The 17,489-nt window shown below is 40.7% G+C and overlaps 1 protein-coding gene across 1 annotated transcript in view; it reads left to right on the forward strand.

The window, feature by feature from the left end:
- Positions 1 to 15,248, forward strand: part of SLC25A12 (solute carrier family 25 member 12) — a 103,866-nt gene extending 88,618 nt beyond the window's left edge. Inside the window, exons 14-18 of the mRNA XM_080799813.1 lie at positions 7,788 to 7,928; positions 9,802 to 9,940; positions 12,520 to 12,678; positions 12,790 to 12,880; positions 14,122 to 15,248. Of these exons, the coding sequence (XP_080655939.1) occupies positions 7,788 to 7,928; positions 9,802 to 9,940; positions 12,520 to 12,678; positions 12,790 to 12,880; positions 14,122 to 14,323 (732 nt within the window). The 3' untranslated portion in view covers positions 14,324 to 15,248. The remainder of the gene's footprint in view (positions 1 to 7,787; positions 7,929 to 9,801; positions 9,941 to 12,519; positions 12,679 to 12,789; positions 12,881 to 14,121) is intronic.
- The last annotated feature ends 2,241 nt before the right edge of the window (positions 15,249 to 17,489 follow it).

Consider the following 17,489-nt stretch of genomic DNA (forward strand, 5'->3'; position numbering starts at 1 on the left):
AAAAAAAAAGGAAGAATCTGCTAATAATCTCATAGGGTTCCCTTGTCTATACCAAGTTCTTTTTCTCTTGCTGCTTTTCAGAGTCTCTCTTTAACTTTTGAGATTTAATTATAATGTGTGTTAGTTTGAATCTGTTTGGGTTCATGTCTTTTGGAATTCTCTGGACTTCCTGTGTCTGGATGTCTGTTTTGTTCCCCTGGTTAGGAAAGTGTCCAGCCATTATTTCCTCAAATAAGTTTTCTGTCCCTTTTGCTCTCTTTTCTCCTTTTGGAACCTCTATTATTCAAAGTCAGTTCTGCTTGATGTTGTTCTATGAGTCCCATAAGCTATCTATACTTTTTAAAATAATTTTTTCTTTTTGTCGCTCTGTTTGGATGAGTTCCACTACTCTGTCTTCTAGGTCATTGAGCCTTTCTTTTCTTTTATCTGGTCTGCTGTTGAATCCATCTGGTATATTTTTCAGTTCAGTTATTGCATTTTTCACCTCCTCTTTTTTATACTTTCTTACATTATATGTCCCTTATTGAAATTCTGTTATTCATTCATTTTTCTCCTGAGATTGGTAAACATCTTTATAACCATTACTTTGACGTTTTTTTTCAGGTAAATGACCTCTCCATTTCATTGAGATTTTTTTTTTCCTGGGATTTTGTCTTGTTCTTTGATTTGGAACACATTCCTGTTTCCTCTGACTCTCTCTCTTTGTTTTTCTATATTAAGCAAAACAGCAGTCTCTCCCAGTCTTGAAGAAGTGCTCACAGGAAGATGGGGGTGTGTTTCTGTCTGTTGCATGTGTACCGTGGGGGTAGTAGCCTGTTAAGAACTGTGTCTCCAATTGTTTCAGTCCCATGGGCCCAGAAATGGCAGTCCCCTGACTACAAATGCTCAAGGGTCATCCCCTGTGTGCTTTGGCAGGGCCTCATGGTAGTGCTCGGCCAGGATAAGCTCACTTATCAGGGTGAGCAGGGCTGGGGTAAGACTGCCCACTGGGTTTAGCAGAGCAAGGCTCCAGGAGAGTGCAGGGTTGGTGCTAGCAAGGAGAAGAAGTGTGCTAGCAAGGAGATGCTAGCAAGGAGAAGGAGAGTGCAAAAATGATGCCTACTAGTGCCAGCACTACCAAGGGAAGAGAAGAGTGCAGAATTGTACCTGTCAGCATCCTCATCCTCAGAGAGTTCCAACAGACTCCTCTTCTTCCAGGAGATGCCTTCTGCCTAGCCAGTGAGTCTCCATCACATGCGGTCTTGGTGCCCTCTAACCTGCTGCTTTTGTGCTGGGTCATAGGGTGAGTGAGTGTGTGCATGAACACTCTAAAAGCAGAGTCTCAGTTTCCTTTAGCCTTTTGGATCTCTTGGTTTTTAAAGCCAGATATTTTGGGGACTTGTCTCTCTGGTACAGGTCCCAAGGGTTGGGGTACCTCATGTGGAACTTGAACCTGTTGCTCCTCATGGGTTGTCTCTGTACTTGTGAGGTCACTCTTGCTTGTGGGTCATCCCAGTGTGGGTGGGGTTTTGGGCCATATTGCATCTCTGCCTCTTTTACCTGTCTCAGTGTGGTCTTTTTATCCGTTGTCGTGGAGGAGCTGTCGAGGTAGTTTTCACGTCTTTTTTCAGAGAGAATTGTTCTCTATGTAGCTGTAGATTTGGTGTGTTCTGAGTTTTCCTCTACCACCATGTTGACCTGCCCTCTCTGTGGTTGCTTTTTCAAAGAAAAGATTACATAGAGTTTCTTAGACATATCTATAAACTTAAATGGGAAAAAAATTTAAGGTCTTTCTAAGTCAAAAAAGCAGAAAGTTTATTAGTCTAAATAAACCAATCTATATGTATTTTTAAAACGTCCCATTGGTACGTACCTGTTTTTCTGTTTAAGCTCTAGCCAGAGCCCATACCTGCCTGATCACATTCCCCTCTTTCAGAGAGTGTATACTTCTGAATGGGTAGAAGTCTTTTAACTCAGAACATATTTAGTTCTCAGCAAAAGGCTAGTATAATTGTATCGTGTTGCAGATATTCTTAGCCCTGTGTAAACATAGCTCCTGACGAATACATCCATTCCCTTGAGAGCTTGCTTTCAGTCTGCACGGTGCTCTCACGCTGGTGTCACAGAGCTCTGTGAGGTACATAGGGCCAGTTGTTGGGATCCCTGTTGTCATATTAGGAAACCAAGGACTGGGACGGTTATGACCTGTCCAAGGTTACAAAGTGAAAGACAGCATAGGCCAACAAAACTAGAATCTTTCAACTCTTCCATGCTTCCTCCCTTCGGCCTATGGGTATCCACACCCATAGGTACAGCAAGAGGTCCCCTCATTAGTTGGAGCATTGACTAACTCTAGGGCCAGGATTTGTCGTTGACCAGCCATTATGCTGGGTCTTCCTCAGCAAACTGAGTCTGCATATCTCTGAAGAGTTGTTGGAAATAGTATCTCCAACTTCCATGGCACGAATCAGTGTGCTCCCCACTTGATGCTTGCATACTTACGTGAGCACACATACATAGGCGAACAAGTTCAGAGTCCGTATGTATTTATGTGATAGGTACACAGAGGTTTTGACTTCCCTTACCCTAGTTAGGGCTATGTGTGGTTTTATTCATTCATATCCTAACACCCTGGTATAGATCAGTGACTCAGCAGAGAGCAAATTGCAGTTTATTTCGTGATCCTAGGCTATTTTAGAAAGAACCATTGCATTCCCCATTGCTTTATAAACTATCTAAGAAAGTTTAGTTGATGGCATGTGAGACAGAGTCACTGTTCCTCTTCTTCTTGAGTCAGTCCTGGTGACAGCTACTTGTGTGACTTTTATTAGCTTAATTTTTTTTTTAAAGATTTTCTTTATTTATTTGACAGACAGAGATCACAAGTAGGCAGAGAGGCAGGCAGAGAGAGAGAGGGGGAAGCAGGCTCCCCACTGGGTAGAGAGCTCGATGCGGGGCTCGATCCCAGGACCCTGGGATCATGACCTGAGCCGAAGGCAGAGGCTTTAACCCACTGAGCCACCCAGGCGCCCCATTAGCTTGATTTTTTTAAATACACGTATTTTGTTCAAGTTCCTGGTGTGGTCTTAAATTGAAGTTAGATTTTTCATCAGTCTCTATAAGGGAAGACTTTATAGTGAATTGTTCAGATTGTGGTTGGAGGGAAATAGTTCCAAATGACAGGAGAAAACAGATCAAAGTAGAAAGTGAACAGGAGACTGGGCACAAGCAGGGCCAGGCCCCCTGCCTCTTTGTGGACTTTGCCCCTGGGGTAGGATTTTAAGGGCAGGAGGTTGAACAGGCCTAATCCTGTGTGCAACCCTTTGGCCTCAGGCACATCAGAGGCCCGGTGACTTCTCTGTATTACATCCTTTTTCTCCTAATTTTTACCATCCACTTTAGTTGGTTTATTTTCTCATTAAAAAAATAATTATGTGACACAAGATTAAATGGAAGTGTTTACATTCTTTCCATTTCTGTTTTCTATAGATCACTTTCATTTAAAATGAGATTTGTTCTCTCTTATTGTGTCATTTGTAATTCATTTTTAGAACAAAGAAACAACATAGTAATGAAAAATGAAAGCCTCTATAGTTTTAATATTATTGTTTGCCTTTCTTTATAAGAATAAGTAGATTTAAAGAGGGAGATTTCACCATTAGAAGTTTAGAAGCTAATTTTGGTGATCTGGTGAGTGAAAAAATTCACCAAATGTGTTGTATGGATTGGTATTACCTAATGTAAGCATCAGGATGTCAAAGTAGACCAAGCCCATTTACGAGTATAGAGCTGTGTATCATCATGATTTAATTGAAATTTTATATATCTTTATTATTTCAGATCACGGGCTATATTTGCTTAGATTTTTTTGATGTTCATATCTACGTAGATGGGTAAGCCTGTTTAAAGTTTCAGATCAGCAGATAACTAGTGCTGACTAGTTTTTAAGATGCATTTAAAGTATATAAATTACCAAATTTATCATGGGGAAGAATGTGAGAGAGGATCTAGTCTATAAAGGAAGCCATTGTTTCTAAGACAAGTTCTGTTTCTCATTTTTTGTTGTTTTTTTGTTTTTTTTTTTTCTTGTTTTTGAGTAGTTAATACATTTCATGATTCAGAATTTAAAAGGAACAATAGGCTATGCTTTAAAAATTCTTTCAGGTACTCATTGCTCTTTCCAGAAGGCAACCAATATTTTCATACCTAAGCCATTCTAATTTTGATAAACTAATTTTGATCAGTGCATACCTATATTTTATGTTTGGCATAATTTTATTACCAGATCTAATTGCTTAAGAGCTTATAATTGTTTCTATTTAACTATTTCCTTATTGGGCATTTACTTTTTTTTGTTTAGTTTTGTTCTTTAAAGTAGCAAACATCCTTGCATATTTGTAGAACAGCAAACATATTAGTGTATTTTTTAAAATACAAATACTTTTTTCCATTGAGAAGTTACCATATTTTTATTTCACAATTTAATACTTCTGAAATTCATTATATTCATTGATTATGCTTACTGTGTTTTTCTCTGTGAAAAGCTGTTTTAATGTAATAATATCACTTACAATCAGTAGAGCCTTAAAATAGAAGAGAAATGCTATTTTCCTGTATTTGTTTATCAGAGAGGAAACGGTTAAGAATGTTACAAAACATAATCCTTGTTCTGTGTCACTAGAATTCTTACTAGAGCAGTTGAATTAATTGCAGGTTTCCTTCCCCCATCCCACTGTCTCCAGTTTAACATGTGTGAAATAGTGGTCAATCTCAGATTTTAGGAAAGGAGAGTGTATATTTGGCATGGATGTTTCCCTTTAGGTGTTAGGAAATATCCAAAGTTTAAGACCACTTAAATAACAATCTTTATTTTTTCTAAAAATTATTCAATGTTTCTGGATAGTATTGGCCTACATATTCCTAGCCTATCATAAAGTTTGTGTTTGTTTTTTTTTAAGATTTTATTTATTTATTTGACAAATGGAGATCACAAGTAGGCAGAGAGGCAGGCAGAGGGAGAGAGAGGAGGAAGCAGACTCCCTGCTGAGCAGAGAGCCCGATGTGGGGCTCGATCCCAGGACCCCAGGATCATGACCAAAGCTGAAGGCAGAGACTTTAACCCACTGAGCCACCCAGGTGGCCCAAGTTTTTTAAAATATGAATTTTTAAGGCATATACAGACTATGCAGTTGCTAGACGTTTTCTTCCTTCAAATAGAGTTCATAAGTGTGAAATACACTCATAAACGTGTGCCTTGCTATGGTGTCATTGCTTTCTTGTTTACAGGCTCACTTGTCAGATGTATATATAAATGCAAATCAGTTTAGTTTGGTCCTTACATCCATTACATTCTGAGGAGTTAGTACACATTCTAGTTAACAGATCTTCAAAGCATACAGCAGCTAATGTGTTAGATGTTACATGTCACACTCAGAAGGAAATGTGAAGAACTGTTGAAGGAGCGCAGATCTCAGTCAACTGACCATGATTTCCCAAGTGGCCTGGCAGGGAGGGGAGGCAGAGCTGTGGGGTGGGGGACTGCCAGCCGGAGAACTCCTGCTCCGTGGGATGTTATACTTCACCAGTGATTAAAAACATAGAAGAACTTTGTATTTGTTTAAACATGATGTCCATAATTAATGAATGGCGCACAAGGTTTGACATCATCTTGTGGTGGCACAGTTTGGGGATTATAATAAAAATTTGTGTTTCTGTCCTTTTTTTTTTTTTAAATCTTCTTTAGTTTAGAACATCAGGTGCATTTTCCCAAAGATGGTCTTTGCAACCATTATTTAAACAAGAGGTTTCAGGGAAGTAGTGAACTTTTTCAATTGGTCTGGTCTTTAATACTAGCTATGGGAGCAATTACTTGGATTATCATTTTAACATAATTTTTCACCCAGCAATCCTTTTGAGAGTATTGTTTGCTTAGATTGAAACACTGAAATGCTTCCTCCTCCCTGCAGGGCAGTAGATTAAGGCAGGGAAACACAGGCAAATCAACATGTAAAATTGGGTCAGTTGTCATTCAAGGGCTTGTGTGCCGGTGGCATGGAGTGTGGAGTTGGGAGTGGCAGGAAACCCAGAGAGAGATAGCAAATTGCTGCGCCCCCATGCTTGGTGGACAAAAGGGGGATCAGGGCCCTGGGGAATCTAGGACAGCAGGCTTCCCACAGAGTGGAAAGGAATCTTGCGGCAGTGTTGGCACTTGTGGACGTTGGGGTCCAGAGGAGTAAGGGGTCAGGATTGGAGCAGGCAGAGTTGAGGGGTTTGTGGCTCCCAGCCAGTTGGGAGAATGGGCTGAGACTTGCTACCCCTTGGAAGTAGGAATGTGGGTGAAGGTAGAGAGTTGAAGTGTCATTGAATGCAGCACGTGAGTTTCACGGGTATCATTTGTAGTATTTCTATACCTGTGGAATTAGAGTGCCCCAGTGAGGCCTTTCCTAGTTCCTGTTTCACATGTGCCGTGCTATCGCAGTGAAGTTATGATTATACAGTATGATTATATGACTATGGTTATGCTTGTGTCATATAAACAGCTGCAGTTCGGATGGAGGTGTGCAAATGAGATTTTTTCACTTCGTGGAGATATATGTATATACACATACATACATTTATATTTATATGTATTTACAGTTTATTTATATTTATATTTTATATACATATATATTTTTATATTTATATTTATGTTGTATTTTTTAAAAAAGATTTTATTTATTATTTAAGAGAGAGACAGAGACAGAGCCAGAGCCGCTAGCAGAGGGAGGAGGCAAAGGGAGAGGGAGAAGCAGACTCCCCTCTGAGCAGGGAGTGTCTGGGGGGGCCTTGATCCCAGGACCCTAAGATTATGACCTGAGCTGAAGGCATAGGCTTAACCGACTGAGCCACCCACCTGCCCCTATATTTATGCTTTAAAATTTCATTTTTATATATCACATATACATACACCTGGACAAACACATTTTTTTCTTACAAAAACTGAAAGAGAAAAAAATGGTAGCAGTTTTGTTAAACATTCTTCTCCCCCCCACACACACTAGTTAACAGATTTCAGATGCAAATATACCCTCATTATCCAAATTCAAATCCCTGTCACTCACCACCATTGTGGAGTATGCTTGGGTTTGCCAGTCTTGTACTCATGGTAACTAGATGTTCCATTTCCCAGCAGAGCTTTTGTGGTTTTGTCTTGGCACTCAAAGTGTCTTTCTAAATTCTCTCCTTTAGTTATGTATCTGTCTCAAGAATTTTCCTCAGTATAATACATTTTAGAATTTGAACCAGGGGAGCCTTTTCCCCTCTGAAGACACCTCTGTGGGGCAAAGTTGTGTTAGTTGCTCTACAGTCTGAGGAAGCAGAAGCAGTGGATGCTTGCTAAGAGAAAAGTGACCCTCGTAGGTCCAAATTTTACCTTCAGCTTACGAAAGATATTGACCAGGCTTCTACCATCTCTTTCCCTTTCATTGGGGAGCTCCCCTCTGCCTCATCTGGCTTCACTTTGTTTCCCAATGCATTTATTAGTTTTGCCGTTTTGGATAAGGCTGGGTTGACTCTGGAAAGACTGGTTTGAGAAATACCCTTGACATTTCTAATCGAAACAAACCCAAACATAGATTGGCTTGCAACTGAGTTTGGGACCATCCCTGTGAGCCCCTCTAGCATCTGCCGAAGTGTGGGACTCTCATTCCCCTGGGAAGAGGGAGCAGTAAAGTAGTGCCATGTAGAGGTTTTCTGGATTTTTCTTGGTAACACTCCAGTCAGTCTCTGATTTGGAAATCTGCTTCTGTCTCTTCCCCCCTTGCCTGTAGGCTGGCGGCTCTCAAGTCATCTTTACTAATCCACTGGAGATAGTAAAGATTCGCCTGCAGGTAGCTGGAGAGATCACCACAGGACCCAGGGTCAGTGCCCTGAATGTACTCCGGGACCTGGGGCTTTTCGGTCTGTATAAGGTGAGTAGATTCCCTTGGGCAATCTCAGTAGAGAGCTTGTCATGTACTCGATAGAACGCGAAAGAATGTGGAGACCTGGCTTCTCCCCACAAAGTGGAAAAGCAATTTTGTACAGCAGGGTAGTCCCTTGAGTACAAAACCAGACAAAAAGACAAAATCAGGACACTTTTATGCGAGGCAGTGGGATATACAAACACACTCTCCTGTTGTCCCTTCAGCCTTTATGAAGCTGCCAGCAGGGAGCTGGGAGGGAGGCCCACACCGCAGACCTGCTGACTTTAGCCTCACAGCCTTTGATTTGATGGCAGGTTTGGGAGAAGTTTCTTTGGTGTTCTCTTTGGTCTGTTTTAGGACTTCAAAATAGCCCTGTGTTTATTTTGAGTCTGAGTTATCTCTATTGTTATCTTCCCAGTAGGAGCTTCTGTTTGTCTTAATAATTTGACCACAGTGAAACAGTAGTAGAGTTTGGGAGAATTCAGGTCTTTAAGAAGTTAAGTGGTGGGATTTGTCAATAATGAATTCCATTAAAAATAAAAAATAAAAAAAAAGACAACACATTGTGTACTGTACTTTAGCAAAATGCCAGTCAACAGATTCCTTCCCTGCAGGTGTACTTACTCCCATCATTACAGATCAGATGTAATGGAGCAGAAGCTATGATTGTTCTTAAACAAGGAAGAGTATTTCTTTCCATTCTTTTGCCTGGCAGAAGGGGGGAATACGTAAATTTGGCTGCTATTAGACAACGGTGTTTCTACAGCATCTGAGTTATTTATAGATCTATCACTGTAGAAATGTGTAGAGTGCTTCTGTAGCTACAAATTGGAAATTAGAAATTCTCTCGATTAGAATCACACAGGTACAGGGCTCTTAGGACACCTGCAGACCAGTGATGGCTATCTTGAGAGAATTCTGTACACATTACACATTTCCTCCCTTCTACCACCCATTTCCATCCTTTTTAGAATTCCCTTTGAGAGCTAAATTTATTAATATTGCTTGTCTGTATCATCTTCAGAGAGTCCTTGGATTTTTTTTTTTTTTTTTTTTTTTTTTTTTTTAATGTTTGAGTTTGTCTTTTGAAAACAGAACCGTTAGGGAAGTGAGGGCCGAAGATGGAGTTTTCAGCTGGCTAGGTCAAGCCCTGGGCGGGAGAATAGCCGGGCTACTGACCCAGTTGAGGAGGGTGTTTATTTTTCCTCAGTCACTGAGGCAAGCTATCCCTGGGAGGCTTTCTATTCCAGTGGAAACTTCTGCTGAAAGAATTTTTCCCAGTTCCCCACAGTCCTCTGCTACCTAGGACCTAGGGACTGAGGAGGGAAGGCTGGTGGTTTCTTTTTCCCGTTCCCTAGAATAGTCATCTTTCTCTTTCATTGCCACTGCCTATAGCTCAACCGGTGGTTCATAGGCTCTACTCTGTGTGCATTGAATGGACGAATTGTTAGTTTTGTGGGCTGCCTTCTCTGGTTGCTTTGGAATCAAGCTATCAACATTAGGTTTCCAAGTCTGTTCCCAATCTTGCCTCCCCCTCGCATCCACCAAAGCCACACAGAACAAGCAGCCTGGAGGTTTGAGAACTGACTTTTTATTAACCTTAAAATCTGAATCTGTATGGAAATGTCAGAAAATTCTTAGTTGTCAGGATAACATCATTACCCAGTTAACGAACTCTAGGTCTCCAGGGTCCTCTGGCCTTTCTCAAACTTTGAGCCAGGTACATTTCCTATGCCCCTCTCTTCCCCCTCCCATTTCCATTCCACTCAGTCCCCATGCTGTTTGAGGGGACACCTAAGACTTGTTACCCCGGATCCCTTGTGGGCATTCATGGACCTGTTTACACAACTGTTTTGTACTATTTCCTCACTTGTGACAGGGTGCCAAAGCGTGTTTCCTCCGAGACATTCCCTTCTCTGCGATCTATTTTCCTGTTTATGCTCATTGCAAACTGCTTCTGGCTGATGAAAATGGACACGTGGGAGGTGTGAATCTCCTTGCAGCCGGAGCCATGGCAGGTAACTACTTTTTTTTTTTTTTTTTAAACCCAAGAACCCTCCCCCCGCCATGCTCTTTGCAGAATGTCTGTATACTGTCCGCCTTTATTTCTGGAAGGGTTATTGTTTGTATCTGACTTAGTTTAAATATGATTGCTTTTTCTTCTTTGTGGGATGTGCTATAATTCTGATGAGAGTTAATTACATTTGCATAATGTGGATAAACAGCGTAATGCAGCTTAGCAACTCAGAGCCAAATTAGATCTGCCCATCTAAATTGGGCTTTCATCATTAACATGCTTCTTAGCCTCCTGTGCCCCTGAAACCTTGGGTGCAGCCAAGCTAAGCATTAGGATGGAAGAGTTCTTCATCAGATCAGTTGTTTCATTGTACCTCGTGTGATGCCCAGGTCTAGTGCCTCACTTGCTATTTCTGCATGATGAAGTCTACACGATTGGCTCAAAATTGAGCTTTCTCCATGATACCGTCCATGTTCCTTCTACCATCGTTCTCTTTAGATACAAGTAAGCAATACTTCCCCGGCAAACTACCCTACAAGCAGTTGGCATGTCTTCTCTGTCCCTTAACACTCTCTTTAGTAATAGTTGTTTGCATAAGTTTGTTTTCTATACTAGGCTGGGAGCATTTTGAGGGCAAGAGTTTCATCTTCTTCATTTTTGCTTTCCCTTCGTGGTCAGCTTAGTAATAATAGGAGCTCAAATGTCAGTGGAACAAATGAAGATCTTCATTTGGTCTGAATTCCCAAAGTAGACACAAAAGAGATTCCATCTGAAAGAGGAGCGTAACAAATGCAGGGAGGTACTAAGATGCTTCTTCCAATCTCACAGGCCTAGCCTTCCTCTTGAAGGAGCCGACTTGGGATAGAAGGGGAGGACCAGCTGTCCTTGGCTGCACCAGCTCTCAGAAATGACAGAGGAAGGAAAGGGCGTGTGTTTGCTCCCCATTGCTGCTGGTCTAGGATAGAAACATGAATGGTGAACACAAACTCAAGCATAGTGCCCAAATGCTCGGCGTCGGTCTGACTGGCTGGGCTCATGGTACTGCGTAGCTCTCACTGGATTCATCCTCCTCTGCTGCCCTGGCTAGACAGCCCGACAGCCTGAGCACTTCCTAGAGCATAGTGTGTATGGTGGGGTTCGGAGGGGGTTGAGCCCAACCATGTTCTTTTTCTCATCCACGATGACAGGGAGTGACTTGCGATGGTTACGAAACTCTCCCTGGGAGCTCTGAGCCCTTATCTGGGGGTCCAGCAAATCCCATGTTCTCTGGCGTTTGTTACTTGAGTCGACCGAAAGCCAGGAAAGCTACCTGCTCTGTGTTGACACTGAGTGCTCATGCAGCCCCTTTTTGGTACTCACCAAAGTTTCCCACTTTTAAATGGGGCCAGCAGATTTTCCCTCCAAGCTTTTGCCTGTGCTTTCCAGTCAGCAGCGAAACAAAACAAAACAAAGAAACAGCGAAAGAACAGTCTAATCGTGGACAGGCATTTTGCCAGTGGTTGATGGAACCAAGTAAACATTTCCATGGAACTGTCAGCACCAACTTCTTGCCCACAGATGCTTGATGTCAGTTTTCAGAATGAGAGTTGATTTTTTCTAATTTTTACCGTAAAGCCTTGCTGGCAGGCCCTAAGAACATTTAGAATTCAGAACATTCCAAAGACAGGCTATTTACCGAGTTCCATGTGAATATGACACAGGGTCACGTGGAGGGGCAGTAATCGCGTCACCCTACAAGAGTGGCCCCCATAAGTCCGCCAGTTCTATCTGCCCTGAGAGGATTCAGTGGTGTTAAGGCCAAATTGAATATCATCCCTCTGAGGAACGTTATCTTGCTCCTTTGTTCCCAGCTTTGTTTTATAAGCCAAAGATGTGGTTGTGAAATCTCTCTTGGGTGTCCCACTGCTGATCAGTCTCAGCATGACCCCAGGGAGCTCAGGCACAAGGGGTAGATGATAAGGTCTCTTGATGATCAGTTCCCCTATTGCTCCTTAACTAGTTGCCTGGCCTCCTCAGCTCCCGTTGTGATGACTTCTGTCATGTAAGTATGTCTGAAAAGAGTCCCACTCTACTCTCGAGGTAGCCCCTCGAGATATCCCCTCAAGGTGAGGGGATATGAGTAGTGACATTCACCTTGCACAGTAAGGTGAGAAGAATCAGCAAAAAAACCCCCACTACATTTAGCATCTTATTAAACAGGCAGTGTCCTCATTTCTTAGTATATACAAAAATACTTGTATCTTATTTACCAAAAAAAAAAAAAGGAGGTAAAATAACTGAAACCTAAACGAGAATACTTGGGAATTGTCCTAGTAATATTGCTGCGTTTTTTCCTCTCATAGTTCTTTGGGATCATGCAATGTAGAGTGATTTTCCTAATTCAGGAAGAAAAAAGAATTTTATTCCACATGGAAGCAGCTAATAGGCTCATGCATCCTTTTTTCCATGAGTTCCCAGGCATCTGTTTAAGAAACTTTGGTTAGAGCAGTTAAAGTTGCTAATTGTATTGTTAGATGTTAGCAGTATTTCTGTTCTTTATAAGGTACTTTGGATGACTTAAATGTGCCTTTCTCCTGAAAGGGGTGCCTGCGGCTTCTCTGGTGACTCCCGCTGATGTCATCAAGACAAGACTGCAAGTGGCCGCCCGTGCAGGCCAGACGACATACAGTGGCGTCATTGACTGTTTCAGGAAGATACTCCGGGAAGAGGGGCCCTCAGCATTTTGGAAGGGGACTGCAGGTAGGGGCTACGGCTATACAGAGTGGCTGGCTGGTGTTAGGGACCTGCTCCCATTACTCACTCATTGGCTTTGCCACAGTCATGTTCAGTAGCCCCACTCCTCTTTTTCAGCTCGAGTGTTTCGATCTTCTCCCCAGTTCGGTGTTACCTTGGTCACCTATGAACTTCTCCAGCGGTGGTTTTACATTGATTTTGGAGGCCTGTAAGTGCACCTGTTCAACTTCTTGTAAAAGAAAGCACCGAAACCAAAATAGGTCTTTGTTTGGCCTACAGAGGCATTTTTGGAACTCTTAGAACTGGGTTGGACAGAGAATCCTACAGGACCAGTGGGCTCGAGAAGCTTCAGTATGAGGGCAGTAAGACCTTGGTCAGGGGATATCATACACAGGGTTAAGCAGTGACTTGGGGGAAGTGAAGGCAAGCAGCAAATTAAAATGTTATGTGAATAAGTTGTCTTTTTTAATGTAAGAAAATACAGAGCTTCATGGATTTAGGTCCTAATTATTTGAATTTCATGATATGGCCTTTTCACCAGATATAATGTAAATTTGTATTAGTAACACTTTTATAAACTTTCTTTCCAAGTCTTTCCAAGACTCAATCAAGACTTTTCACACCTCCGAGACTTCATTATTTTTATTTATTATAGTTAAATGTAGATGTTCTTAGAGCTAACAAACAGAAAAAAAAAACTTTCAAGAGAGGTTATGCTTATAGACATAATTACTGGTGAAATCAAGGTCAGAAGTTGGGCCACTTGAAGCCTTTGCTGTAAAGCAAAGGAATTACTTGTTGAATCTGCTGGGTGGGCAAGGTTGTACCTAAAGCAAGCTGTTTTCAGGAGATGATCAAATCCCATATCTGGGTCTTCAGCTCATAAACCTTTAACCCCCCTTCCTTGCTCAAAGGCCAAATAGGGAAGTAGCTGTTGAACCAAGGAGTAGAGGGACTTCTACAAAGTAGGATGTGAGAATAGGAACCTTACAACTCCAGGCTTTTCTGTGCTTTCACATTGTGTAAAAGTAAGTATTGTATCTATGTGTCTTTAAACTTAGTAATAGCGTTCATGAGTCTACCACTTAAAAATTAGCTTTTGAACTATGTCAAAATAAAAGAAAAATGTAAACTTTTTATGACCAGTTTATGCTTAGTGCAGAAAATATGGAAAATGTAAAAGAGAAAAACACTCACAATCCTACTTCTCTGAGAGTGTTATTATTTAAGAGTGCTTTCTTCTGATCTGTTCTCTGTGGATCTATTTATAAATTGAGGCCATTTCTTTTCCAAATCAAAAATGTGATGCTTTCAAAGCAGCTATAAATCATGAGAAATTTAGCATAGATGATGAGGAAGTAGCCGGACAAATGGAAATGTGCTTCTGTGCTCCTGGGCCATCCGCATCAGTCTTGAGCACACTAACCATTGGCTTTTTCCTGTCAACAGCAAACCCTCCGGCTCAGAACCAACACCTAAGTCACGCATCGCAGACCTTCCTCCTGCCAATCCCGACCACATCGGTGGATACAGACTTGCCACAGCCACTTTCGCTGGCATTGAAAACAAGTTTGGCCTTTATCTCCCCAAATTTAAATCTCCTAGCGTTGCTGTAGTTCAGTCAAAGGCAGTGGCGGCGGCAGCTCAGTGATGAGACAACCATTGAGTGTGGCCAAATGGTGCCCTGGAGAGAGAAGCCTAGAAGAGCAGCCCTGTAATGTATCCAGTCAGTTGCATGGTGCTGACTGAGCTGAGAAGTCAGACTCTTCTTTCTATATGACATATACATATATTTGTTTATAAAGTAATCATTTGCCCAGGAAAAAGCAACAATGCAGTTTTGAGCTTTAGTGTTAAGTGTTGAAATGTTTTCTAAGCCTTGGCATGAATTAGTGTTCTAGACTGCTTTGCACAGCTTGCACTTATAGTGACTGTACATATTGTACATCTTTGTACAGAGACATCTTGGCACCTCATCCCAACAAATCACGTTTATAGAATGTACTGCGGATCTAAGTGGCTTGAAATGTACAGAATGTTTTGAAAGTGTTTTATTAAGAGTCACACAAAAATAAATGTATTAAAATTAAATCCATTCTCTTATTGGTGACTTATGGAAATAAAGCATCAATATTGGATGTATTTAATTCCCAGTTCGTTTTCCATTCTGGAATGAAAAGGTATTTGCTGATAGGAGGCATAACACGACCAAGCGCTTACACTACTGAATCAGAGATCCTTTAGAAAAGATGCATGCTAGTGGAAACCAGAGGACCAGGCTAATGACTTGTGTGTGCTGATGTGTTTCCGTTTGTGTTTAACATGTGTGTAGATTCTCCTGTGTTCATCAGTCGAAAGGCATTTCCTTGCTAGCTCCTCTCCTGTCGGTGTGCATATGGAACAGGGATGTCTCCAGCATTACTGACTTAGTTTTGCTTTCCTCTGACACAGCAAGGCAAGGGCCTAGCTTTCAAGATTAAAGGATACTTGGGCAATTTTTCCTCATATGGATATGATTCCAAAAAAATAATAAAATGCACACCAAAATGTATCCATGTAGTTGGATTTTCCTTCGTAAATACAGTGATAGTGCTTTTTATTTTGATTCACTACCAGTTCCAAATAACTCGTGATCAGGTTTCCCTCTCTCCCACTTCTGTAGGAAATTATTTGATTTGGAGAGGGTGATGGGAGTGAGGGGAGGGAAGAAGAAAATGAGAAGCTGTATCTTGTGATTTTTAGTGGCGTCTAGGTTCTTCCTTATGAATCCAAATCCAAACTACTTTTTCCAAAAGTCACTCGCCAAGGGTGGGATTACTAATTTAGATCTAAACATGCATCTTGACAGCCACAGCTACACTTTGCTAGGGTTGTGATTTGATGTGTACATCAGAATTTACTTTAGCAAAGTGCTTTGAGAAAACATTCTTGCTGTTGCCAGTAAGCCAAGATATGAGAATGTATGCAAATATTTTCAAGGGGCAAACTTGGAGATAGACCCAGTCACTTAGAATCCTACACGGCACTTATCACTTGATGGCTGACAGCCCTGTAACACAACCAGAAGCTCTCAGGCCTTCAAGGAACAGAACACTTGCTTTGAAAGCAAGTTATTTCCAAACGTATTCAGTTCTCATTGGAATGGAATAAATAACAATACAGTTGTTTCACTATTACCACCTGTTAGAAATATGCAAGTAGTCCGTGGATATGTTCTTACAAGAGATTCGTAGAATATCTGTGCATATAATTGACCTTTGAACAACTTGGGGGCAGGGGACACCAACCCCCAGTGTAGTAGAAAACTGGCGTATAATGACTCCCCGAAAATTTAACTACTAATAGCCTCCTCTTGACCAGAATCCTTACCAATAACATAACCTGTCACTTAACACAGATTTTGTACCTGTATTTTATACCATATTCTTATAATAAAGTAAGCTAGAGAAAAAATGTTTAGAAAATCATAAGGAAGACACATTTACAGTACTGTATTAAAAAAATCCACATATAAGTGGACTAGACCACACAGTTCAAACCTAAGTTGTTCGAGGGTCAGCTGTATCGAGTAAGATGTGAAAGTGCCCTCTTTACCCTGCTTCTCCCTTCACCACTCCCTGCCTGAGAGGTAATCACTAGTAGGTTGGAGTCTAAATTTGTAGTCTGTTTTTCATACATCTATATATAAAAATATATGTATATATTTATATTTTTAAAACAGGGTTATGCTGTGTATGTATTGTTCTGTGACTTTTGTTCATTTAATATCTTTGAGATTCTTCCATGCCCGTTCATAAAGATTTATCTTAATTTTTAATAGCTACATAGGATTCCATTGTATGAATTATGACACTTTTCATAAATATTCCCTTATTGACGTTCATTTTTTTCACTATTGCAGGCACTGCTGTAGTGAATGGTATATACATCTTTTTGTACATATATTTTGAATATGTGCACTAGTATTTCATTAGGATATTTAAAATTGGAACTGATGGTTCACAAGCTATATAGATTTTACATTTTTGTGTATATTGCCACATTGTTCTTCAAAAAGGCTTTACTAATTTACTTTCCTACTGACAGCATATGAGAATGCTTGTTTCTTTGTAACCTCAGCAAAAATGGGTATTATCATTCTTACATTTTAGGTTAATCATGACAGGTGATCACTGTTGTTTAATTTTCATTTTCCTAACTACTAATAAGGTTGAATGACTTTTCATATTTACTGGCCATTTGTATATTTTCTTACTGTGGTATATACAGAAAGCACATGAGATGTACATGTATGTATGCACATACACACATAACTTAAAGTCCTAAAGTGAACACCCATGTAACTACCCTTGTGAAAAAATCGTTCTCACACCTCAGAAATTCCCACATATCCTCCCCATCACACTCCTCTCCTCTTTAACACAGCCCTACTCTTCATTTCTTTATAGTTTTATACCTATATATATCCCTAAATACAATATTTAGTTCCTATTTTTGAAATGTATATGAATCAAATTATATTTTAGACTTTTGAGACTTGTTTCTTTTGCTAAACATGTTGATACGAGTCATCCATATAATCATGTGTATCTGTACTTTGCTCATCCCAGTGTATGAATATATTTTAATCTTTCTGTTTTACTCTGGACATCTGAGTGTTTTCGAATTTGAGGATATTATAAACAGTGCTGCTCTGGATATTTTGTATGTGTATTCTAGAGTATGCACTTTAAAAAAAAAGTTTATTTATTTAATCTCTACACCCAGCATGGGGCTTGAACTCATAATCCCGAGATCAAGTCGCATACTGCCCCAAG

The sequence above is a fragment of the Martes martes genome, assembly GCF_963455335.1.
Source record: "Martes martes genome assembly, chromosome: 3".
Classification (NCBI taxonomy): domain Eukaryota; kingdom Metazoa; phylum Chordata; class Mammalia; order Carnivora; family Mustelidae; genus Martes; species Martes martes.